Source organism: Medicago truncatula, chromosome 1 (assembly GCF_003473485.1).
Source record: "Medicago truncatula cultivar Jemalong A17 chromosome 1, MtrunA17r5.0-ANR, whole genome shotgun sequence".
NCBI classification, from domain to species: domain Eukaryota; kingdom Viridiplantae; phylum Streptophyta; class Magnoliopsida; order Fabales; family Fabaceae; genus Medicago; species Medicago truncatula.
In genome coordinates, this window is record NC_053042.1 from 54,778,182 (window position 1) to 54,802,242 (window position 24,061).

General features: G+C 32.5%; 2 protein-coding genes and 1 pseudogene across 8 annotated transcripts; 1 reads left to right on the top strand and 2 right to left on the bottom strand.

Annotated features, from left to right (window-relative positions):
• Positions 1-490: 490 nt before the first annotated feature.
• On the bottom strand, positions 491-2,832 carry LOC25485628 (monooxygenase 2). 3 transcript variants are annotated; one of them, XM_024772360.2, is made up of 6 exons: positions 2,333-2,832; positions 2,114-2,255; positions 1,965-2,007; positions 1,700-1,856; positions 1,385-1,613; positions 491-1,253 (listed from the first exon to the last, which is right to left on the bottom strand). In XM_024772360.2, the coding sequence occupies exons 2-6, from the start codon at positions 2,181-2,183 to the stop codon at positions 730-732; spliced, it is 1,023 nt and encodes a 340-aa protein (XP_024628128.1). In that variant the 5' UTR covers positions 2,184-2,255; positions 2,333-2,832; the 3' UTR covers positions 491-729. The 3 variants fall into 3 exon arrangements, with proteins under 3 accessions (XP_024628128.1, XP_024628126.1, XP_024628123.1); XM_024772358.2 differs by having other exon boundaries at positions 2,114-2,260; XM_024772355.2 differs by having other exon boundaries at positions 1,965-2,033; positions 2,114-2,260.
• A 164-nt stretch (positions 2,833-2,996) lies between these two features.
• Positions 2,997-11,876, bottom strand: LOC112417170 (RNA-binding protein 39). Of its 5 annotated transcripts, none has more exons than XM_024772334.2 (15): positions 11,747-11,854; positions 11,400-11,625; positions 10,947-11,037; positions 9,890-9,971; positions 9,736-9,792; positions 9,227-9,282; positions 8,091-8,325; positions 7,755-7,838; positions 6,959-7,033; positions 5,391-5,474; positions 4,185-4,249; positions 3,893-4,109; positions 3,719-3,807; positions 3,523-3,637; positions 2,997-3,422 (listed from the first exon to the last, which is right to left on the bottom strand). In XM_024772334.2, exons 3-15 carry the CDS (start codon positions 11,009-11,011, stop codon positions 3,381-3,383), a joined length of 1,266 nt encoding a protein of 421 aa, XP_024628102.1. In that variant the 5' UTR covers positions 11,012-11,037; positions 11,400-11,625; positions 11,747-11,854; the 3' UTR covers positions 2,997-3,380. The 5 variants fall into 5 exon arrangements, with proteins under 5 accessions (XP_024628102.1, XP_024628112.1, XP_024628096.1 ...); XM_024772344.2 differs by having other exon boundaries at positions 10,921-11,037; XM_024772328.2 differs by lacking the exon at positions 10,947-11,037 and having other exon boundaries at positions 11,400-11,653; positions 11,747-11,876.
• Positions 11,877-22,348: 10,472 nt separating this feature from the next.
• On the top strand, positions 22,349-23,376 carry LOC25485629 (pentatricopeptide repeat-containing protein At1g15480, mitochondrial-like; annotated as a pseudogene).
• The last annotated feature ends 685 nt before the right edge of the window (positions 23,377-24,061 follow it).

Consider the following 24,061-nt stretch of genomic DNA (forward strand, 5'->3'; position numbering starts at 1 on the left):
GAATTTTTTTTAACAACTTTTAGTTTTTTTTTTTTTTTTGTGGTGGTCGGGATTTGAACCCCGAGCCTTGCATATATTATGTATTATTCTTACCAACTGAGTTAAGCTCACAAGGACTCCAATACCGTATATATATATGTATACAATTCATATATCATTTGATTTTTGAAAATTCTTAAATATCTTTTTTTTTTTTTTTTTTTTGTAGTAAATTCTTAAATATCTTAAATTTTAATTGGATACTAATACTTTTAAACAATTTTTTTAAAAAATTTGAATTATTTTAAAATAAATTACATAAAAACATAACATGGTATAAAATGATTGGATGAAAGGCACATGCTCAATCAATACTTCTTAGTAATTTGCTTTCTATGTTCTTTTTTAATTGTCAAATTTAAAGAAATTGTTTATTCATATTTAACTATCTTTTCAAAGTTGGTATTAATTTTTTATTCACCTTTATTTACCAACGACACTTAAAAAGAAATCGAGGGATCAATTATCATCATTCATTCATTATGATTTTTATTTTTACAAGACCATTCATTATTTATGATAGGAGTTTGGACTTTGACTACAACCCTTACATGTCCAACTTTGATCATCATCATCAAATAATAGTGAAGAAAGAAAACTATTGGCAACTCAAATTCCTTAACATGGAAAAAAGAAAAGCGACATTGTGTACTGATAATTATACAAGGCAAGTGTGTCACTAATTAAGGGCTAATTGAGTTTACCACAATCAAAACCAGATTTCTTGAATAACTGACCAGCTAGTAATGGAGCCAAAATTTTGTCCCTAAAAAATGTAACAAATTTTGAATCAGCCTGCTGAATAACACCTGCAATATAAGCTGTAGTAATAAGATCAATGCATCTCCATCTTCTTTCTTTTGCATATTTCTTCAACCCTTGTTCAATTCTTTTGTATTTCTCCTCTTCCTTTTGTTTTTTGGACAAGGCCTCAGCTAGACACCTTGCTAAAACCACCCCATCCTCTAAAGCAGAACACCCCCCTTGACCAAGATCAGGTGTCATAGGGTGTAAAGCATCTCCAGCAACACAAACATTTCCTTTACTAATATTTCCCATTATAAGCTCCCAAGGATGTCTATATCTCAATGGAGCTGAATGGAAAGCATCTAAATCTGTTTTTTCTATGATAGATATAACATTACTTGGCATATTCTCTAGCTTGTTTAACACATATTGCTTCAGTTTAGCAGGGTTTTCCATTAGCTCCTTATCTGCAACACAAGTCAAGTTGATGAATGGTCAAAATACTTTTGAATGTTTAATTTTCAAACATTAAAAATAAGACCATTCTGGATTTAAGCAATGAATTCACTTTCAACATGCTCAAAAAACCAGTAAACACCTTGGGTGGCAGGAGTCCAAGTGAAAAACCAGTAAACACCTTTCTCATGACAAGGAACAACTCCAGCTCTAAAACCTTTGCCATAGAACTGCATAAGCATAGGCTCAAAACTGTGATTGTTTTCCAACTCTGCGAAACCCCTGATTCCATATCTCCCTGTATAACTGGCCTCCTTGAAGCCTAACCACTTTGCAACCACAGAGTTGATTCCATCACATCCTATCAATACCTTTTAAATTACAAATTACACTCATGTATCAGTTAAAGCAAAATCAAGGTTGATAGTCATTATGTCATGTCACACATATTGTTTACCTTTGTTTTGATGGTTGTTCCATCAACAAGATGTAGTATTTTAAAGAATCCAGATTCCTCTATAGCAACGACTTTTGACATGTACCTAATGGTGCTATTTGGAAGTTCATTGCCAAGGGCTTCCAACAATAACTTTCTTCTAACACTTCGTAGTTCACTACATAGATCGCAAAACACACTCATCACGACAAGAATTTCGCATCAAATTGAATAAAACATGCTGGTTTGAAATATTATAGATACAATAATACAATTTTGTACTTACAGCTTTCCTTTGTCCCTGAAAGACATAGTTGCTAATTGCTGTCCTGTAATCAAAGAAGTAGTCACATTCCTGCACCCAATTCAAGTACTTAAGTTGATTTACTTTTTTTTATAATATCAAAAACATTAAGTTGGTAATGTGCAAAATACCCATAAAGATGTATATGTTTGTGGCGGAGGATATCTCCAACACCAACAGCATCCAAGGCTTTCCAAGCATTTTCCCATATTCCTAAAGCAAATCCAGTTACTCTCAAACTATCTGAAGATTCCAATACCAAACTTCTTACACCTAACCTGCCAACGATAACAATGAATATGTATGCATGCGCACATACATCACTATAATGAAGAGAATAGAATTGGTACCTGTGAAGTCCTAAGGCAGTAGCAAGGCCAGCAATTCCAGCTCCCACAATCACAACATCTTCTTCTTCAAATATTTTTGTTGTTTCCATTACAAACAAATTAAAATATATGATGATATGAGAGTAATCTTGATCCAGTGAAAATTAGGCAACCCTTCTACCTATTATATGATGAATTAATTAATATCAAATATTAGGATTGTATAGTACTTCTTTTAAGGATTGCTACTGCTACGCTACGTACACAGAATAAGATATATTTAGTAGTAGTACTAGTTGACAAAGATCGTGACCCAAGTGCTTACGATAAGCGCCATACCGTACGTATTTTCTCGTAAAATATGTTTATGTGCCATCCTATTCCTAATTTCGTAATTGTGACGCCCATGATAGAATATAATATTTAATCATCCATGAAACCGACATAGTTTATTTGTCCACTTTTTGGGAGGGCCTGACAATCTTACTATCTTAATAATGCTCGACAATCCAGGTTACGAAAAGCATCATATGTGGGTTGAAGTTATGGCCAATACCAGGAATTCAAACATTCTTTGGTACTCGTCAATTCATTTCCTCTTAACAATGAGAGGATCAAATTTATTTATTTGTTGTTTTTAAGTCTAGTCTAGTGATTAATTTGACATCACATGTATAGTTAATACTTGAGATAATCTCACTCGATTGTGGTTCATTTATGATAATCAGGCCACACAGTGCGGACCAATTACGATACATAAAATATTCAGTGTAATTGCCGTCAGAGGATGAATTACATTACTGTTACTAGACTAGATAGAATTCACAAAACATGTCCCAATATCACTGCAAACTAATAAAACCAATATCCGCCCAAAACAGGTGAAGTATGGCAACTGCAGCTCCTAAAAGCAGCACCTTTTAACTTCTTATAAGTCATAAGATAAATCAAAGTTCCATGTGGTGGGGGTGTATATAACATAACTTTGTTAAAATAAAATCTCAAATATTTCTGAGAATGCTAATTTCTGCCACAGGATTCCCTATCATTCCAATGGACCCCCGATAACTCATTTGCTGTCTGGGAATCGATCCTCATATAACTGGGGCACCTGCCATCATATGCAGGATTTATTAAACTTCTGGTTAGGGGAAAACGTAAAATATCCAGAAAAATCAAACAAAGGAAAATAAAACCGATCATATTTGTACCATAAAGCTTGCAGTGATCATTTTCCCTGCAAACCATCTTCCATGTAAGGCCCGCTGTGCACTTATTGCAGGTTGGGTATTTTCAAATCGTAGGTAGACAAATCCGGCACTCCTCCTGCTCACAGAAACAATAATTCAATGAAAATGTCATGATTTTGTAGTCTCATAGGAACATAAGAATTACTGATTAACTCACTTATCAACATATATATGTTTTAAGTTCCCAAACTTAGAGCATTCTGCTTCAACATCTTCTTTAACATCCAAATCAAAGTCTGGTTCCTTCTGCATCACACAATGCCAATAATATCATTAGACATAACAGAAGTATGGGGAAAACTTTCCGAGTATGGGAGAGCAATTTAGCCACCTCATCTTCCGGATCAAACATATTCTTTAACAATAAGCATTCACTTGGAGTGCCAATTGTATCAATAGTAGGACTTGTCAGCATTGGAATTTGGAGACCTCCACCTGGCATTCCAACTCCTGGGGCGGGAATAAGAGCTACTGCCGGTATGCTTCCCATTGCTTGCAGATTAAGGCCTGTATTGTTGACAACAGAATTTCCCAGCAAACCAACCATACTTCAAAAAAAGTCACAGAAGGTAAGATTATACATTGATCTTAAAATATGAAAACCAAAATGGCAGGGGGAAAACCTTGATGCAATGCCACTGCGATCCAACTTCTGCATGAGTAATGCTCGGGAAGAGGCATTCAAGGACTGAAAATTTAAGAAAGGTCAGCTACAACTTTAAGAAAGGTCAGCTACAACATAGGTTTGTATGAAAAGATAATTCAAATTAATTTATGAAAAGGGCAACTTGGTGCTGTGAAGCACTCACCATCACAGGGTCCAAGAGTTGGATCCATTTTTTAAATATAGATTACATAGAAATATAGTTGAATATAAATTTAACTAACTTCATTTCAAGCTAATTTATATTTGAAAACACATAACCAAAAAAGTACCAATTTTCAAACAGAGACAAGCATACAGGTGCAGCTAACAAAATAAAATGCTCACTGATTTTGTTGAATATCAAGATCATTGAAATTGGTTACTTGTTGAAAGAGAAGGCGCAGAGACTTCTTATATGTGTATATTTAATAAGACTATGCTTCATTAGTTCATTTCAAGTCAAGCATGATACCAATATAAACAAGAAGTGTTGAAATTGAAAACCATGTAAAGACTAACAGCAAAAAAGTAAGCAACCAGGGCGACTAATGGTATACCTTGGACAGTTGGGTTTTATCACTGAAAATTACTAAGTATGTTTGGAACAGCGGTGGATGAGGCTAAACTCATGTTTTTTTAAAGCTACAATTCTTAGCTTCTTGTTTTCACGGAAAATGGGACACAAGACGTGCCGCGCGACGAAAAGAATTGAAAACAAACACATACTAAGATTAAAAAAAAAATGCTGATACAGAAATAACTAATTACTATAGAGAACTTAATCAGCCATTTTTCTGAAACATGTGTAGTATTTACCAACCATTAATTTTCTAGATAATATATCATCATACAAACTAGTAATATTCCTCAGACGTAACTCTCTTATAAATTAATGAAATCGTCATCATCTTCGAGAGAACCAACTAAATATGGAAATAAGGTGAAACAACACTGATTAACTGCTAATATATGACAAACAAGAGCCTAAACTACTCCAATAAAAATAGAGTAACCAGGTTTACTCACATGTACAACAAAATGTGAATGTTTTGTTACCAAATGTGGCTGTTACAATGCATTAGGAGAGCTCAGTGTACAATTTCTAATAGAAAGGATATGTGTGTAATTTGATAAAAAAAATTAAGAGGTCTAAAACAATTTTTCTGAGGAACATATTACTTACCAATCCACCACCTTCATCATCATCAATATCACCAGTATTTCCACCGAATTCTTGCATTCCAGATTGATCAGTAACAGCTGATACCTAAGGTGAAAAATAAGCAACAGGTCATCCAATTTAGATCCTCTAGTCTACGTAACAAATGTCAGCAGAATATCCACTTTCTGAGAGCAAGTTCAAGCCAAAACCAAACTCACGTATAGATATATAACCCTTAATATCATAATAGTATTCCAACAGTTTCTGAAAATCTATAATGTTATTTGTTAGCAGGGCCTCAATTAAACTTCTGCATCTCATTAGAAGCAAGGATTGGGGTTGTGGAGAATCAGAAGTCGACAAATCATGCTGAAAATTTTAGACGAGTAATAACCAAACCACCAATTCTTTTTTGAAGGGTAATAACCAAACCACCAATACACATGTTACAGATAAGCGAGAAATGAAAACTAAAGTTTGTAGAGATTAGAAAGGGAAGAACAGGGTGAGTAGAAAAGATAGATGTGAGTGGAAAAGGAGACATAGTCCGATCCTCTCAAATACGTGTGTTATCTATTTTCTTAATTTTTCCTGTTTCAAAAAAGTTCAGCACACTGCCTTCTGTTATTGTGATAGACCCATTATAACACAACTTCATCACAGAAGGAATATGAAATAAGCACAGAGATGGTGCTGGTGTAACCCAACACGAGGAGAACAATGCACCAGGAAAAGTGGGCTAACAAGTCCATGTGAGGAGGAGGAAAGGCATAGGAATGGGAGAGAATATTTAGGGAGGGGATCATTTCCATGTAATGGAGAGGTGGGGATTGGTCGGGTGGCATGAGAGAATTTTCTGAGTATAGGCTGGGGAGAGGAGCCAGCCATACTTTAAATAAGGGGAGATATTTCATTACTATGTATTTTCCATTTTTATATTGAAAGGATTCCTTTGCTACTTTCAATTCTTTAGTTTCCTGATTATAATGTAATCCAAGAATGTCCTTTTGCTTGATAGTTTATTAATAAAATATACCGTTATTTTCTTCTACTATGCACATCAAATTTATCATATTGAGATCACACTGATATATGTAGCAGATCCATAGTGAATAATACTACACTTCCTGATTTTCCAGTTCCAAATCCTACACTATTCTAGCACAAACAAAAATTATTCTTGCCTAATGTAAATTAAATATAGGTAGAAAAATCAAAAGATCCTCCCCAAATAATGTTGAATATCAGATTCACTAGCCTGTGAAAAAAAAATTGCAAAAATATACTCTATTATATGAAAGGTCCTAGAATTTCATCAAGAATCCTGATGATAGAGTCAATCCAGCAACATGACAGTGATAATTAGAATGTTTAACTAGTTCATTATACACAATCTATAATGTAGTTAGATATACCACAAAATCAAGATACAAATTAAACTGGTCATGAGCTGTTTGTTCACTGTCACATTAAAGTAGTGAACATTCTATAAATTTTATTTAATATGAACTTACATTCAGCAAATTGAGAGCCTAATATTAGTAAAAGAAGGCCAACTAAATTCAAATCTATAAGCAAATCAACAGTACCTTGATTGTCCTCCCACCAATCTCCAACTGGCTATTCAAGCTTTGAGCATTTTTTGCATCTTCAAGGCGGGCAAACTACAGTACGCAAATGATACAATTAACTTTACACTGCCCGAAACAAATGCAATGAGCATATCATACATAGACCAATATATTATTAGATTAGCATCATAACCAAGTAGCAGCTGCCACTTTATTCATGAGTAGATAATTACAATCAGTGTGAGATATTTGAGCTAAATTCATTACATGCTTAATAAAGCTCATTTGTTCGGCCAAAAATCAAGTTCAAACTTCAAGTTAGACTCAACTTTTTTAATGATCAAAGCTAAACTTTTGTACACATGATGTTCAAAGCTCTCAAATAGCTGGTGTGTGTGAACATAAGAGATTTTGATATTGTTTATTACATATACCATGAGAATTGTATACCATTTATCTAAATCCAATTTTCAAGACTTGCTTCAAAAGATAGACCATCAACTTTCTTAAGAGAAAAATCCTAACATCTCCATCAGAGATTTTATTTTCAAGCCTTACGTAATCTATATGAATGCCAAATTATATTTTATTTCTATATGTACTACATTCACGATAGAATTTTATGACATTGTCGTTAACACCCCAATACTAGGTTGGGTCCAAATTGAAGTTCTCCCTCAGTTTAATTCATTGAAAGCAGCTTCCACAAAAGATATTGACAACTAATCAATATAAGGATATTTATAAATTAAAAATTTAAAAAAAAAAAAATTGATACAAATAATTTGGTCAAATAGGTAACTATAAGATTCACCTGCACAAAGCCAAAACCTTTGCAATGCCCAATGTCATCAAGAGGCATCTGGACTAGCTCAACTTGACCAAATGCTTCAAACACCTAAACAAGCAAACGTGAAAAAAAGAGTAAAGCAACTAATTAGAAGCAAAGATGGAAATGAAAAGTACCGTAATTCCAGACTTTCAAATAATTAAAAGGAGCATAAAAGCACTCAGTCCAGGAGCCTATCTCATTCTACTCTCCACAATGCATCATATGATAAGGATCCATTTCTGTCTACCAGTTCTAGAGAATCAATCATAAAATGCACCAGCAAATTATCCAAGGACAAAACAAACAAGATGTGCTTACCCTACGAAGATCAGCTTCAGTAATACTGGAATGCAGATTACCAACATAGAGCCTTCTTGCACCCCCAGAATAAGGGCCTAAATTTCCAGAAGGCCCGTTAACAACAGATGCTGTAGACTGAACCAGATTCTTTTCTGCTTCTGATGGCTTCACCATCACTGGTTGACCAAGAAGAGGTTGACCTGAAAGCGCTATTGCCATGGGGACAGACATGACATCGTAGAACTCAATATACCTGCAAATGTGAAGGCAGAAAATAAAGTACAAATATCAGGACCTTTCATTAATTTATTAAATAGAATAACAATTCATAAATGACATTGTGATGTCAATTTGATGGTTCAAAATGACACTTTGAAGTAAATAGAATTAATAGGCCTTGGCGCATATGTTAATTGTACTCAGGAATAAAATGGAACTAAAATGACTTGGTAGTGCTAATGACCTAAAATGACGATTCAATAAAAAAAAATGCATCAACAAAAAACGTTGTAAAACCTCTTTTCTGTTAGTAAGAAACATGATTGAATTTGTAAAATGATGATTGAAAAATGCAACAACAAAAAACGTTACAAAACATGATTGCATCCGAGTTTTCACCTTTAATTAAATACTCAATTTTATATCATATTATTAAAATACAAAAACAAATTAAAATGATAAATGAAAAAATTCAATAGAGAAGAAGAGAAACTTGAATCCCCGCATATTCAACAAATCATAACGTAAATCATTGCTTTGGTGAAAAAAATATAAAATTACATTACTGTACGTAGAAAACTTTGGTGAACAAAATATTCCGACAAAAGCTACATTGAGTTGAATAAACCAACAATTTTTAGAATTCTGCAAAATTAGAAATTCTACATATTTGGATCAGGGATTAATATGACGCAGTAAATCTGCATGGCATTGTGCTAGATTTGATGTTATGAAATTAGAAAGAGAAACGCAAAGATTACTAAGTAATCATAAACCTTTACTTAACGTATTAAAATGGATTAGAATAGATATTTGTTCCCGGTAAGTCATATCCAATTGAAAGGTTACATAATCCGAAAATATTTTCGAATCTTGTTATCTGATTAGAAAATATTTTCAAAATTAGATATCGAATCTTGTTATCTGATGCTTACCCAACACCTTTAGAACGTCTTGAATTGCGGTCCATAATCAAGCGAACATCTCGCACCTGGAAATAAATCAGTAATAGACCAGAAGGTTAAAGTTAAAGAACAAATGGTTTATTGAATGACAAAAAAGGGTGCAACAGTAAAAAACTCATCAGTTGAGATATTATGATAACTATAATATTCCACTTGCGATTGATGTTTTCCAAACATGAGGCACCAGGTGACTGACTGGTGTGTAAAACTCTTTAACACTAATGAAATGAAACTAAATTGTGAGTTATTGACAATAATAGATTTTCTTCCAATTTTTCACCTGATAAATAGTAAAAATACATTTCATGTCTCGCAAACCATATATTTCAAAGGTCAAAAGGACAAGGATCATTTTCTGCTAATAACATACAACTTCCTTTTCATTTATTATACTCCAAGATCAATGCCAACCACAGTAAAGGAAGAATTCAATGTTGATGTTAGCAAAGAAAGTAAATGGAAATATGGAATATTATAACCTTGCCAGCCCTTGAGAAGAACTCATAAACGTCTCTATCATCCGCTTTAAGAGAAATCTGTGAAAATGCTTTCAAGATTAGATCTGGCAGTAAATGTATGAATAAAACATATCATGTTATTACATAATTATAATTTACATTCCAGATGTACTACCTGATAAGCAAACACAGTTCTTTGATCTCTTTCAGGATCAGACTCAGGTTCTGCTGCTTCTTCCTTTTTTTCTTTATGCCGTCTGCAAGATACAGAACATAATTATAGTCCAAGTTTTAGGAATATACAAGCAAACTCTTAACAGCAGTTTAGGTTGGAAAAAAAATAATAAAATATTTGTGTAACAAATTATTGGATAAACCATAGTTTCCCAACACAAATTTTCAGGTTCCTTAAATTTGCAACATGAGAACAAATTGTCTTTACATGTATAAAGCCCAATTTCACTTGACAGTGGCCTGCATGGAACTAGGGTTAAGTTAACATGAAATCCCCAGGTAACATAGTTTTGAATTGATGTCTTTGTTTCTTGAATTTAAAAGAATCAAACCTGGAGATTGTGGGAAATGGTAATTAAAGGGAGTGTATGTCGTCCAATTGCTATTAACACATGATTTTGTACCTTTTATAAATAAAAACAAAAAAGTTATATGGGAACAGCATCGCCAACTTGGATGGATGGCAATTCAAGAGGTTGAGGGACTTAATAGCATTAAGTCGAAACCTGTTAAAATCTTATATATACTGAATTATCGAAATCACAAGCATAAGGAAAAAAAAAAACAATTTCATACATGAACATGGTTTTATAGAAGATGTCACCAATGACATGATTAAAGATGATAAGAATCAGCAGCCACAGGACAGTATGAGACACCAAAAAAGAAAATTCATGTCTTGCAGTAGATAAATCTCTAAAATCCAAGATTATTAAAACCAAAGGCTATTATCACATCAATGACAGCTAGGTGCAAAAGGTGTAATGAGGAAAAAAAAAAGTAATGTTTCAAAGGAGCACCCAGGACTACCCATGAACAACAGACATATGTGGGCTTCATTTGATAGTTTTAGAAGCTATTCTCTCAAAGAAATTGTGAACTAATTGATGTAAAAGTGAAGAGGACACTGATCGGAGAACCTTCTAAATTCTAGTATCTTTTAATTAATCAAAACAAACACCAATTTATTACATGCAAAAACAGAAACTGTGACCAACATGTAGCCAAATGAACATTGTTTTTGCCCACAGGCATCAGAAGATGTATTGCTTCTCTTAAGCATAGCCCATTACTCCCTCAACAGCATTTCTGCAACAGAACAAATGCAATTAGGCAACTAAGTTCAAAGGGGGTGGGGATAACAAATTGCTACAGCAAACATTCAAACTGCCCCCACCCCAAAATATTGCAATGCTTTTGAAACCCAAGACTTAAGAAGATTCCAATGCCAGGCCCAATTGCCAGAAAGAGCACCTGATGATCGCTCTACCATATCTGCGAGTTCCTAGAAACTAAAGGTCAATGTTCATAAGCCTTAAGACTGTTGAACAGCATAACTAATTATACCACCACCCTTGGAAACTGATATTCTTAAATGTCTTGTGTTCCATGTTTGATATGCCAAACCTAAAAAGCAGTTAAAAGAATAAATGTTAAATAGGTAAGAATACCTGATTTCTCTATCTCTATCTCTGCTATCATGCCTTCGCTGAGAGCGCTCCTTCTCTCGTTCACTTTCACTCCCTCGATTCCTTCTATCCCTATCTCTCTTCCTATCCCCATTGCCCTTAGATTTTGAATGCTTGAACCAATGATCAACATCATCGTCATCATCATCATCGTCATTCTTCGAGTTTCGACTATGAACTCTATCATCAGAATTTTGTACAGTTTTCTCTAAATAATCAAATTCCATCATAACTAACTGCAAATTATGAAGAATAAATAATAAAAATGGTATGAGAGTATAATTGAATGTAGTTAGTTGAACTGAGATGAAAGGAAAACGGATGCAGACCTTGTTGAGCGAGGAAAAGAGACGCTAGTTAGTTAATTAGGGTTTGTATTGTTGAATCAAACAAGGACCGACCTAATGCTTTTCGTTACCACTTATTGGAATTGGAATCAAAATTATATAATATTGCTTTCATTTTTGACTAAAAAGAGGATATGCAATTTTTTTGGGCATTCTCCTCTCCAAAAAACTAAGTTAAACTTTTTTGTTACAAGATTTTTTATTTCAAATTTAGATAATATAGATTGATAGACTCAATTGGTTAGAACAATGCATAAAATACACAAAGTCTGAGGTTCAAATTCCAGCCACCGCAAAAAAAAAAATACTATAAAACAAAATAACTTTTTTTTTAAAGAAAAAAAAAACTTTTTTAAAAACAAATGGTGTACCCAAAAAAAATAGTTGTGTTATTTGAATGATTGACAACTTTTGAGATAACTATAATTTTTTTAAAAAAATATTTACACAAAAACCAAAGCAATAGAGAGAGAAAGTAAAAATATAATGTAAGCATTAGAGAGAAAGTTGTCAAAAATAGTTGTACAAATATCATTTCTTAAAAAAAAAATATAGGATATGTGAGGGGTTGAAATCTAAACGAGTGTTGAAATAAGTGTTTTTCATATGTTTATTTGAGCTCAATTGTGGAAAGAGGATATGAGGTGTTGTTATGGGGGTTTTGGTCGATTTTGATGCTTATGGGAGGTTTTAGGTGCGAGTAGCGAACGATAGATGTTTGAAACTTGTTTTTGCGGTCATTTGTGAATGAGATTGAGGTTTCATGTGTGGTGGTTTGGCATTTGTTTGTTTCTATTGGTTTTGGTTTTGGTGGTTAGATTTTATTTGTTTTGGTGGTAGTCATCACTTGGAGTGGAATCTTTATTGATTGGTTTGATGTACAAGGCGTATGAGTTTTATATTGGATGTTCCTTTTATATATGGCGTCTTTTACTGCGTTGTTTTTTTTATCTTGCTTGTTTGTATTCGTATTATGCAGAGACTTAGTTATTAATAAAAAAAAAATTAAAGGACAGAAATCAATTCATTTCATTACTCAAAAGATGTCAAATACATGACGGTACATCATCACAAATGGTGGGGCTATGATCAGATGGGGCTACCCTCGCTAATTCATGAGCGACCCCATTAGATTGCCTCCTATTAAACTCGACATGAGAGTTTTGAAAACTATCCTGAAACAACTGTCTACATGCAGTAATAATACAACCAAGTTCACTATCATCATCTACTCCTGTATGAAAAGAATCTACGACCTGCTTTGAATCTAGGACAAAATCAACATTATCAAATTGGAGGTCTGATATCCACTGCAACACCGTATGTAACCCAACTGCTTCTCCTATCGTATCGTGACTTCACATAGAGGAGAAAACCAATCAGTTCTCGCAAGCACAAAGTCACCTGCATCATCTCTGATACATATGCCAATACCAACTTGGTTCAAAAAGGAAGAGAATGAGGCATCGATATTACATTTGTACCTTCCTGTCGCTGGTTTTTCCCAACGAATCACTTCTTGCGTGCTTGGCTCATGTTGAGGTGCGGCTGGATTTGTGCCACCTGCTCTTCTGATGAGTTGCACGGACCTCCCGTCTTCCAAGAGGGTCGTCGCCCTAGTCGAAACTTGAGCATTCGTTTCAACCTTCTGTTGCCATAATTTTAAATTATATCTCTTCCAAAGGCTCCACATAATTGTAGCAAAAAGAGCACTTTGAGACTGGTTAAGTGTAGATAGCATAGTGAACACCAACGCATCCATGTTATAATTTTGCCGAAGAGCACGATTAATCTTGTCCCAAAGGTTAACCTCACGCCAAATATGCATAGCAGCAGGACACTCTAAAAGGACATGGATACTATCTGTAACACCTCGTTTTCCCAACATAAAAATTTCATAAAAATAATCAGAGTTTTCCACATAAACGGAATCCTACACTTCTTTTCTTAAAAATCATAAACGGAATAATTAACTAATTATCCATCAAAATTCAATAACAAAATATTCAATGCTTTGCAGCGGAATTTATTTCAACATCTAAATAGTTTTTGGCACAAAGGCCTCATCATAACGTCTCATAAAATCCAATCTAAAACATAGTCATGTAAAATCATAAGTAATACGTAAGGAATAGAAAAGCTTGCAACAAAGTCTCATCCCGTTACGTATCAGAGCACCTAAAGACACACGTGAGGAGGAAACCACTCACGACAGCAACCACAATAACTTAATATCGATCACCTGCAAGTTACTCATACGAAGAGCAACATTTCCAAGCAGAAGGGGTGAGATTTCACAAATAATAATATTAAGCATATAATTCATCAATTACATTTAACAACTTAAACTTCATCACTTAGCAATAATAATACTTCATGTAATACTTCATTAAATCATCAATCAACTAAGTGATGAAGTTTAAGTTGTTAAATGTAATTGATGAATTATATGCTTAATATTATTATTTGTGAAATCTCAACCCTTCTGCTTGGAAATGTTGCCCACCATGGATAACTTGCAGGTAACCAAGAATAGTTGATGTCGTGTGAGGTTTCTCTCTCGTGTGTCTTAGGTGCTCTAATCGTAACGGGATGTGAATTTTGTTGTTGTTTTCTATTCCTTACGTATTATTTTATGAATTATCTTGAACATGTTGTTGGAAGAATTTTAAGAGATTTTATGTTGAGCCCCTTGTGCCAAAGTTGTTTTAAAAGTTGAATAATTTCCGATGCGAAGTAATAAATATTATGTTGTTGAATTTTGAAGGATAAATAGTTATTTTATTCCGTTTATGATTTTATGAAAAGAAGTGTGACATTCCGTTTATGTTGAAATACTCTGATTTATAAGTGAAATTTTCAAGTCGGGAAAACGGGGTGTTACAGATGGTATAACAACATTATTTCTATATCATACAATATTCACATAATATATGTATCTCAAATTATTCAACAACAACATTCACATAATATATGTATTTCAAATTATCCAACAAAGATATTCACGTCAAACCAAATTAGATTCATCACAACATAGGTTAGATACTCTTAAACACCTTAATTAAACTCCTAGTACTTCTAGTCTTGAGGTTTGGAATTATTCCCTAAGTTTTGGATTAACTTAGAAACGGTTATGCTGAATTTTCCTAAAATTTCACTAAGACCTCCTTGGAGTATTTTCATCATAACTCCTAAACCAAAAATCATTTTCAAGTCAAACCTACGCCACTGGAAAGATAATACAATTATCTACAACTTTTATGTTTACACCAAAGGCTAATTCAAAACAAAAACGTGTGAAAAAGACGCAAGAACATGAAACAGGACATGCTGTCAGATAGCAACTTGGGAAAAACTCATTTTTCACCCCAAAATCCCAATTTTAACTTCCCTATGCCCAAATTTGATCCCAAAGTTTTGCTAAACATTTATATACATCAAAAGAGACTCAAAACCATATAAAACTTGACCCAAAATATTATTTTAGAAAATCATCAATTAATCACTTTTAACCCTAATTCCCAAATTCTCAAAAACTAAAACCTACAACATGTTAAATCCAATTTTCAAAATCATAGACTTAAGATTATTGAATGTTAGTCCCACCCTTACCTTAATAAATCGATCAGGCAGCCTCTCTTGGTTCTTCTCTTCTCTTACTTCTCACTTTCTCCCTTTTTCTTCAAAAACAGGTTTCATGTATTTCTTTTTTTCTAATTCTAACTCTCCCTTTTTATATAAATCCTTAGGGGGTGTTTGTTTCCAAGTTATAAAATTTATTCCTTGGAATATGAGGATGGGAATGCACTTTCCCATGTTTGGTAGAAGGTAAAAGAAAAATATACTTGGGAACAAATTATACCCAGGAAAATTTTTAACCCATGATCTCTCCATTTTTATTCCCATGAAAGAGGAGTTTGAATGTTTTTATTCCTAGGAATGACTATTGCCTTGCTACGTGAAAACCCCACTATGTCTCCTACCACCATGTTTTTTCAACTGCCAATTAATTTCTCCATGCAATGACCATGTTGATTTTTATTTTACATACTCTACATCAAGACATTGTTATGGTGTATATAACTATTCAATCCATCTAATATTTCTTTGTCTATTCAAATTTTCAACAATATTTTTCTATTCTATCAATTAACTATATGTAAACATAATTTTATTTTATGGTGTATTTTGAAATGCTTCAAGTTATAATCAGAATAAAATATAGTAAAAATAAATTCAAATTGATTTAAAAACAGGGTAGGGGTATTTTTGTAACTGTATCATATTTTTTAAGAATATATATTCCAAATCAAACACCAACTACCTATTTCTGTGAACTTTTTTTGAAAATATTCCTGAGGAATTAGAATACTAACCAAACACTTTTTTTTCAAAATATCCAGGAATAAACTTCCCACTACTTTATTCCCATGTAAGTTATTCCCGGGATTAATTTATGAATCCCCGAAACAAACACCCCCTTAACCTACTTATTTTCTCTTATTTCCAAATCTGCTCTACCAGTCTCAATATTCTATTCTAATATATATATATATATATATACATACATATAATATTTCTATAACAAATAACAAATATATCTCTATAACAAATATATTTATATAACATATATATTTTTATAACAAATAACAAATATATCTCTATAACATATATATTTCTACACCAAATAAAATATATATTTCTAAACCAAATAACATATATATTATACTAATAAATACCAACATACATAACAAAATATCACTCATCAAAATAAATCATATAAATCACACAAATCATATAAGTATATTCTAAACTCATTAAAATAATCAAATAATTAAATAATTCAAAGAGGGTGTTACACTATCTTCATAATTACTATCACAAAGCACACAGTTAATGGGACAAAGCATACCTCTACTACTTAAACGAGCTCTAGTAGGAAAACAACCCCGACAAACTCGCCAAACAAGATTCTTAATCTTTGGGGGAAATTTTAATCTCCAAATATGTTGCCAACGGCCTGGTACGTGTAAATGAGAATAATCTGCAATTTCAGTAACACAAGTTCTATAGGCACTGCGCACCGAATACATACCATTCTTTTCTGCTTTCCAAATTAGTTTATCTTCACTAACCAAAGGTTGTAGCGGTGTATTTAGAATCAGTTGTGACGTATTATGATCAAACAGGTTATAGGTTAAAGGAGCATTCCATACCTATTGTTGCTGATCAATAATATCCTTCACTTTAGCATGGATTATTGGCGCGAATATGGGATTGTCATCTGCAAAAGACTATCCATCTTTAAGCCATGGTGCACCAAATAAAGGGATATTATCACCTGTACCTATGTGCCATCTTGCACCTTTTTTCACAACCATTTTAGCGGTAAAAATGCTTCTCCACACATAACTAGGATTACTTCCCAACCTTGACCCTAAAAAATCATTGTTCGGAAAATATCGAGCTTTAAATAATCTAGTTACAAGGCTATCAACATCTGTTTGAAACTTCCACCCCTGTTTACCAAGCATCGCCACATTAAAAGAAGCAAGGTCCTTAAACCCCATACCACCACGAGTTTTATGAACAGTCAATCTCTCCCAAGACAACCAATGCATACCTTTCCTCCTCGAACCCCCATGCCCCCACCAAAAAGTATTTATCATTTTTCAATCCCATCAATCAATTTGTTAGGGAGGAGATATATACTCATAACATAAGAAGGATATTAATCTTAGTCCAATTTTATGTGAGATTTGTGTTTAGCATAGAAAAATATTTGTTGATTTTTATTTGTATATTTTAACAAAAATTGGAGATAATATTGCATAGAAAATACAAAAGTGAAAAAATATGGTATTTTACCCAAAAAAAAAAAATGGTATTTGTTTTTAATTTTTCTTTATAGTCAAGTAGTACAATAATTAAAAATTCATTCAGAATAAGTGGAGAATCGAGAATTTGAATCCCAACCTCTCGCATATTTAAAATATCAAATTGGTTGGTTGTAAACACCTTTTTATATATATTTTTGTGGTCTAAAAGTTAAAACTTAAGATTTTAAAAGATTTTTTTTATTATAAAAATATTTTGTGGTATTCAATCAAGACTCTTTGCAACATAAAAAAAGTTTTGTGGTATTCAATAAAGACTCTATCATTTAAAAATAAGTTTCGTGATATTCAATCAAGACTATTCATCATTTTTTTGTGGTGGTTGGGGTAGACTATTCATCATTTAAAAGAAGTCTCGTGGTATTCAAAATAATTCAAATTTTGAAGGATTATTAAATAAATTGGATTTTGATGAATTTTGTGGAATTTTCTTGTGAAATTTTAATATGATTTTTTTTTTGATGAAAAATGAGATTTTCTAGGATTGTTTTTTCTTTTAAGATTTTATTATATCTCTCCCCTCCCTTCTTTCTTCCCCTTTATCTCGCTATGTTCTCCCTTATCTCTCCCCCTCTCACTCATATCTCTCTCTCCTCTTTAAATATCTGTCTTAAAAAATAAAATAAAATAAATAAAAGAATCAGCATTAGAGAGTGTATTATAATCAATTTCTTTTAAATGAGTCATTAAAATCTAATAAAATCTATAAAATCATTTCAAATATTTAAAGGAGAATAATAAATAGTGCCATAAATGTATTGGTTAAAAATAAAAAACAGATAAAATTTATATTTGTAGATTTCTTAATCATTGCCCTGAGGTATTGGACAGCAAAACTCATCTTTAAAATATTTTATCTTCAATACAAACCCCTAAATTTTTTGTCATAAAAAATATATATAAAATAGGAGTAATGTTTTGGGGTTTTGCTTTAAGTTTGAGGGTTTAAGCATTTATTCATTCATTCGGTCGCTGTGACCAACGAAAATCAATATGTGGGCTCTTCGTCAAGCTTGGATTCGCCTCACTCTAAGGTAATAAATCAATCTCATTCTTCTGGTGAGGCCTACGTTACCCTCTCTTATTTAGAGGGTAATTACCCTCTCATTCTCTCATGATATCAACCAATCAAAATGTAATATATATAGGTAACATTAAATGTCAAATAAATGAATAGATTTTTTCTAAAAATAAAAGAGTTAATCTTATTTTTTTTTTTGAAGAAGAAGAAGACTTAATCTTAATCTTAATCATAAGGTAACTTTTAATACTTTTAATTTTTATTTAATTTTTTTTGAAACATCAAATGATTTTTCTCTATATTAAGGCATTCAATCTTAATTAATTTACACCACAAGACTTATAACAAATAAAATTTTACATCAAATTTCTTTCATCCGGATGTCCTTAAATTCATCACCTACCTTCATTCAAATTTCTTCTTCTTTATTCTTCCCTATTGATCAATTCTTGTTTCTTTTTCATTCTTCTTCCCATTTTGATTGTTCAGTTTTGTTGTTCCAAATTTCCGCAATTTCCAATTATAGTGAGAATTGTCGTTGTTTCTAGAGCTGTGTCGGGTATCGTAACTTATTTTTTTTATTTAAGCACCCAACCTAATAAAATCTGCTAACACGCATAGACCTGCCTCACTATCAGCCAAAGCCTTTAAGTCCAAACAAAAGAACAAAAGTCTCATCACATAACAATTTCAGCAGCAACCAAAAAAATGCTAGCAGACTCCCACAAAATCACAACGGCAACACCTGCTAGCAGCCCTCAAAGTACAACACATGACTTACTCAATTGTTATAATTAACTACCTCACAACCAAGAAAAATCAAATCAAAAATAAAAATTAAGTCACCATACCTGACGTGGTACTGGAAATAACGACAATTCTCACGATATTTGGAATCAAACGAACGACGACGATTCTCACGAAAATTAAAAAATGCGGCAGTTGGGAACGAAAAAATTGAACAATCAAAATGGGAAGAAGAAATTTTATGAATATAACTGATAAATTTAAGGACATTCAGATTAAAGAAATTTGATGTGAAATTTTAATTGTTCTAAGTCAGTCATGTAGTGTAACTTAATTAAGATTGGACACCTAAATATAATTAAGGCAAAATTACATTATGGATCCTTTATCTTATTTATTTGTTACACTTTGATCCTTTATCTTTATTTTTTTCCGTTTATGTCATTTATCTCTCTTAGAAGCACATATACATCTTTTTTCTCATTTTTTATTAAAAATGATAAAAAAAAATGCAGAAATATGATGAAGATGATGATCATCTTCATCTTCTTCCTTTGAATCTTCATCATCTTCTTAAAAAAAATTCTACTAAAATATATCGTGAATTAATGTTATATTCACCTCAAATCTTCTTTTAAACACAAAAATTAAAACCTTAATTTCACGAATGTTGCAATGCGGATGGTGGAGGTTTAGTCACTGGCGGAAGGGTTAGGCTTTACGAAAGTTAAGATTGTTCTGGAAACAACAAAATTGATGTGCAAAGTTGCTCTCAATTTTGGGGTTATCTTTATGCCGGGTTTGAATATTGAGTTAGAAAATAATAATAATAATAATAATAATACACGGTGTGACAATTTTTTTTTTTCCGATGAAACTAAATCTCTTTCTCGACAGGGTTTTGATTTTTGTGTTTAAAAGAAGATTTGAGGTGAATATAACATTAATTCATGATATTGGGAGATATATTTGTGTAGAAATTTTTTTGATTCAATGAAGATGAAGAAGATTCAAAGGAAGAAGATGAAGATGATGGACATCTTCATCATATTTCTGGATTTTTTTCATTTTTAATAAAAATATATTTTAAAAAATAAAATTATGTATTTAAAAAAAAATGAGAAAAAGGATGTATATGTGCTTATATAAGAGATAAAAGACCTAAACGGAAAAAAATAAAGATAAAGGACCAAAGTGTTACAAATAAATAAGATAAAAGATCTCTAATGTAATCATGTCTATAATTAAATAAAGGCTTAATTGAACCTCCGGTCCCTTAACTTAATTCTTTTTTTTTAAATTGGTCTCATATCTTTTAAAAGTCTCAAGTTGGTCCTTTATATGTGTTTCCGTCGGTTAATTTAGTCCTATTTCGTCAATTTTAATCTCCTAAAAAAGGAGACCGTTGGATAAAGGAGGTCTGTGATATCTAATCATGTATCACCAACACTTAATTTATTCCACTTTCCTTTATCTTCTTCCCTCATCTTCATCTTCATACAACATTGAACAATCTTCATCGTCTTCATAAAAGAAAAAACATTTCTTTTAATCAAATTTTCTAAGAATAAAATTTGTCAAATTTTCATACTTGTTCTCCGCAAAGGGTTGAGTAATCTGTAGATCTTATCAAGATAAAGGTTTTCATACATTTTTCTTCATCTTCCTCTTCATTAACTTCATAAATATTGAGTAAACAAACCAAAAATAAACCCAGCTAATCTTAATTACCCACAAAATCAAAATTGCCCATAAATATTAATATTCTTCCTTCCTCTTCCTATTCTTCTGTTCTCTTCTCCTAAATCAGAATTACCCACAATAACACCATCACCAGAATCTCAACACCAACACCATCTCAACAGAAACGCTAGAACATGCATGTGTTCTTGAACCTGCACCAAAATGAAATCTCCATCTCACGGTCCTTTTCAGAATCACAACCACATATACAAAATCAAATCTCTGTTGGAATCATATTACAATGGGAAAGCAATCAATTGCAAGTATGAGATTTTTTATGCTGAATGGGTTTTTGAGAAATGGGTTTTGAGATTCATTTAATCAAACATCGAGTTTTAAGATTCTCTTTTCCTTTCATTGAATCTGTCGTTGTAGAGAGATTTACTGTTGATGATGATTTTTGAAGTGATGACGGGTTTCAAATTTCAACTGGGTTTTAAGAAATGGATTTTATTTTGTAAATGAAGCGGTGGGGAGTTAAGATGATGAGTTTTGTTTTGTTTCCAGGGTTATTTGTTGTTGATTTTCTGGGTTTATATTAATATGTTGGTGATGTTAATTATAGATTTAAGGGTTTGATTATGTAGTATTTATTGAAATTAAATGGTTTAATTTTTTAAAGAAAAAAAAATGGGTTTTTCTAATGAAGATTGATGAAGCTTTTATGAAGATGAAGATGAGGGAAGAAGATGAAGAAAAGTGGAATAAATTAGGTATATGGTGATACATGATTAGATCTCACAGACCTTCTTTATCCAACGGTCTCCTTTTTTAGGAGATTAAAATTGGCAAAATAGGACTAAATTAACGGACGGAAACACATATAAAGGACCAACTTGAGACTTTTAAAAGATATGGGACCAATTTTAAAAAAAGAATTAAGTTAAGGGACCGGAGGATCAATTAAGCCTTAAATTAAAATTATTATAAGGGTAAAATATCCTCCGGGATCAATTAAGCCATTAAATGTAATATACATTGATAACATTAAATGTCATAAATGTTATAAAGTTAAGGGACAGGAGGATAAATTAAGCCTTAAATAATAATTTTATAACATGTCAGCTATTTTACAACATATTAATATATATAATTTTTCCATATCAATTATTATTTAAGGGTATAAAATTATTATTTAAGGCTTAATTGATCCTCCGGGATCAATTAATTTGGTAAAATGTTACAACATTTTCTTGTAACCAGTTGCTTCTCATTTATAAGAGTGTTGACAAGAAAAAAATAGCTGACGTGTTACTTATGATGGAAAAGGAGAATGTCAAACCTTCTCCTTATACTTATAAAATTTTAATAGACGTAAAGGGCATGTCTAATGATATTGATGGAATCTCTCAAATTGTTAGGACAATGAAGGCAGAAGGTGTTGAACCAGATCATCTAACATGGGCAGTCTTGGCTAGGCATTATGCCTCAGCCGGGCTTATAGAAAAAACTGAAGCTATATTGAAGGTGACAATATGTGGGTATGCCCAACGTAACTTTGTTTCACCTTTATGCAATACTGGGTAGGGCTGATGAAGTTGAGAGAATTTGGAAGGCTTGTGAGTCAAAGCCTCGGGTTGAGGACTACCTTGCTGCAATTGAAGCTTGGTGAAGGTTGAAGAAAATTGAAGAAGCAGAGGCAGTTTTTGGGATGATGTCAATTAAATGGAAACTTATCGCCCAGAACTACTTAGTACTCCTGAAAATTTATACAAGACATAAGATGCTAGACAAGGGTAAGGATCTTATTAAGAAAATGGAAGATAGTGGGTGCATAATAGGTCCAATAACCTAGGATGCTATTGTGTCTCTTTATGTTCGTGCAGGAGAAGTCGAAAAGGCAGACGACGTTTTGCAGAGGGCACTACAACAACAGAATAAGAAGCCATTGTTTACTACTTATATGACTATTATGGAGCCGTATGCAAAGAGGGGTGACGTCCATAACGCAGAGAAGATTTTCTATTGTTTGAGACAAGCTAATCATATTTCTAAAATAAGTTTGTTCCGTGCTCTAGCACAGGCTTATAAAAACGCCAAACTACCGGCATATGGGATCAGTGAGAGGATGAAAGCTGATAACCAATTCCCCAACAAAGCTTTGGCTGGCCAGTTGGCTCTAGTTGATCCATTTAGGAAAACTCCAGTTTCTGATTTGCTTGATTGAAGAAATTAGCATATTCTCTCTTCTGTGCTTCAACTTTTCAAATGAACTATTATTAGTTAGGTTGAACTTCCCGGATTTGAATATTTTGAAAAAGTATAGAAACTAAAGATATAAATTAAGAATTGTTAGGAATGAGCTCTCTAACAAAACTTAAGACTTTGTTTGTGAGTTTGAAAAGAAAGATAAATGGATTGTTTTGGAAAGAAAAAGGAAGGAACAAACCCCTAGGAATGGAGTTTTGGGAGAGGAGGGCTTTGAAATGGAAGGTATTTTTTTTGGTGGTACAAAATCTCGTTAATTTGGGGAACTAAAAGATCCTTTCTTATGATCCTGTTAGGAGACTCAAATGGCCATCTCTCCTGTCGTTAATTACAGTGATGAAAACAAACCCAATAATAACGGGTTTCATGAATGTTCCTTAAGGTGCATGCATTTTTCTTTTAATTAATTTCAGTTTCAGTGCAATAAACAATTCTTTAGTGATTTTATATTCATCAATTGTTTCTATTATATCCTACATTTCTTTCCTATTATATTTATCAACCATTTTTTTTTCTTCAAATTTTGCCTTCATTATTGTGGGGGAGGAGTGACCTAGAAAGTAAAATATAAACAACAATGCGGATCTGTATATGTCACACTATAGTCAGGGACTTGCAGACCGAGTTTTTTGCGATCTCTTCTAATGTGATTGCAATAGGGTTTTGTGTTTTGTTTTTGGT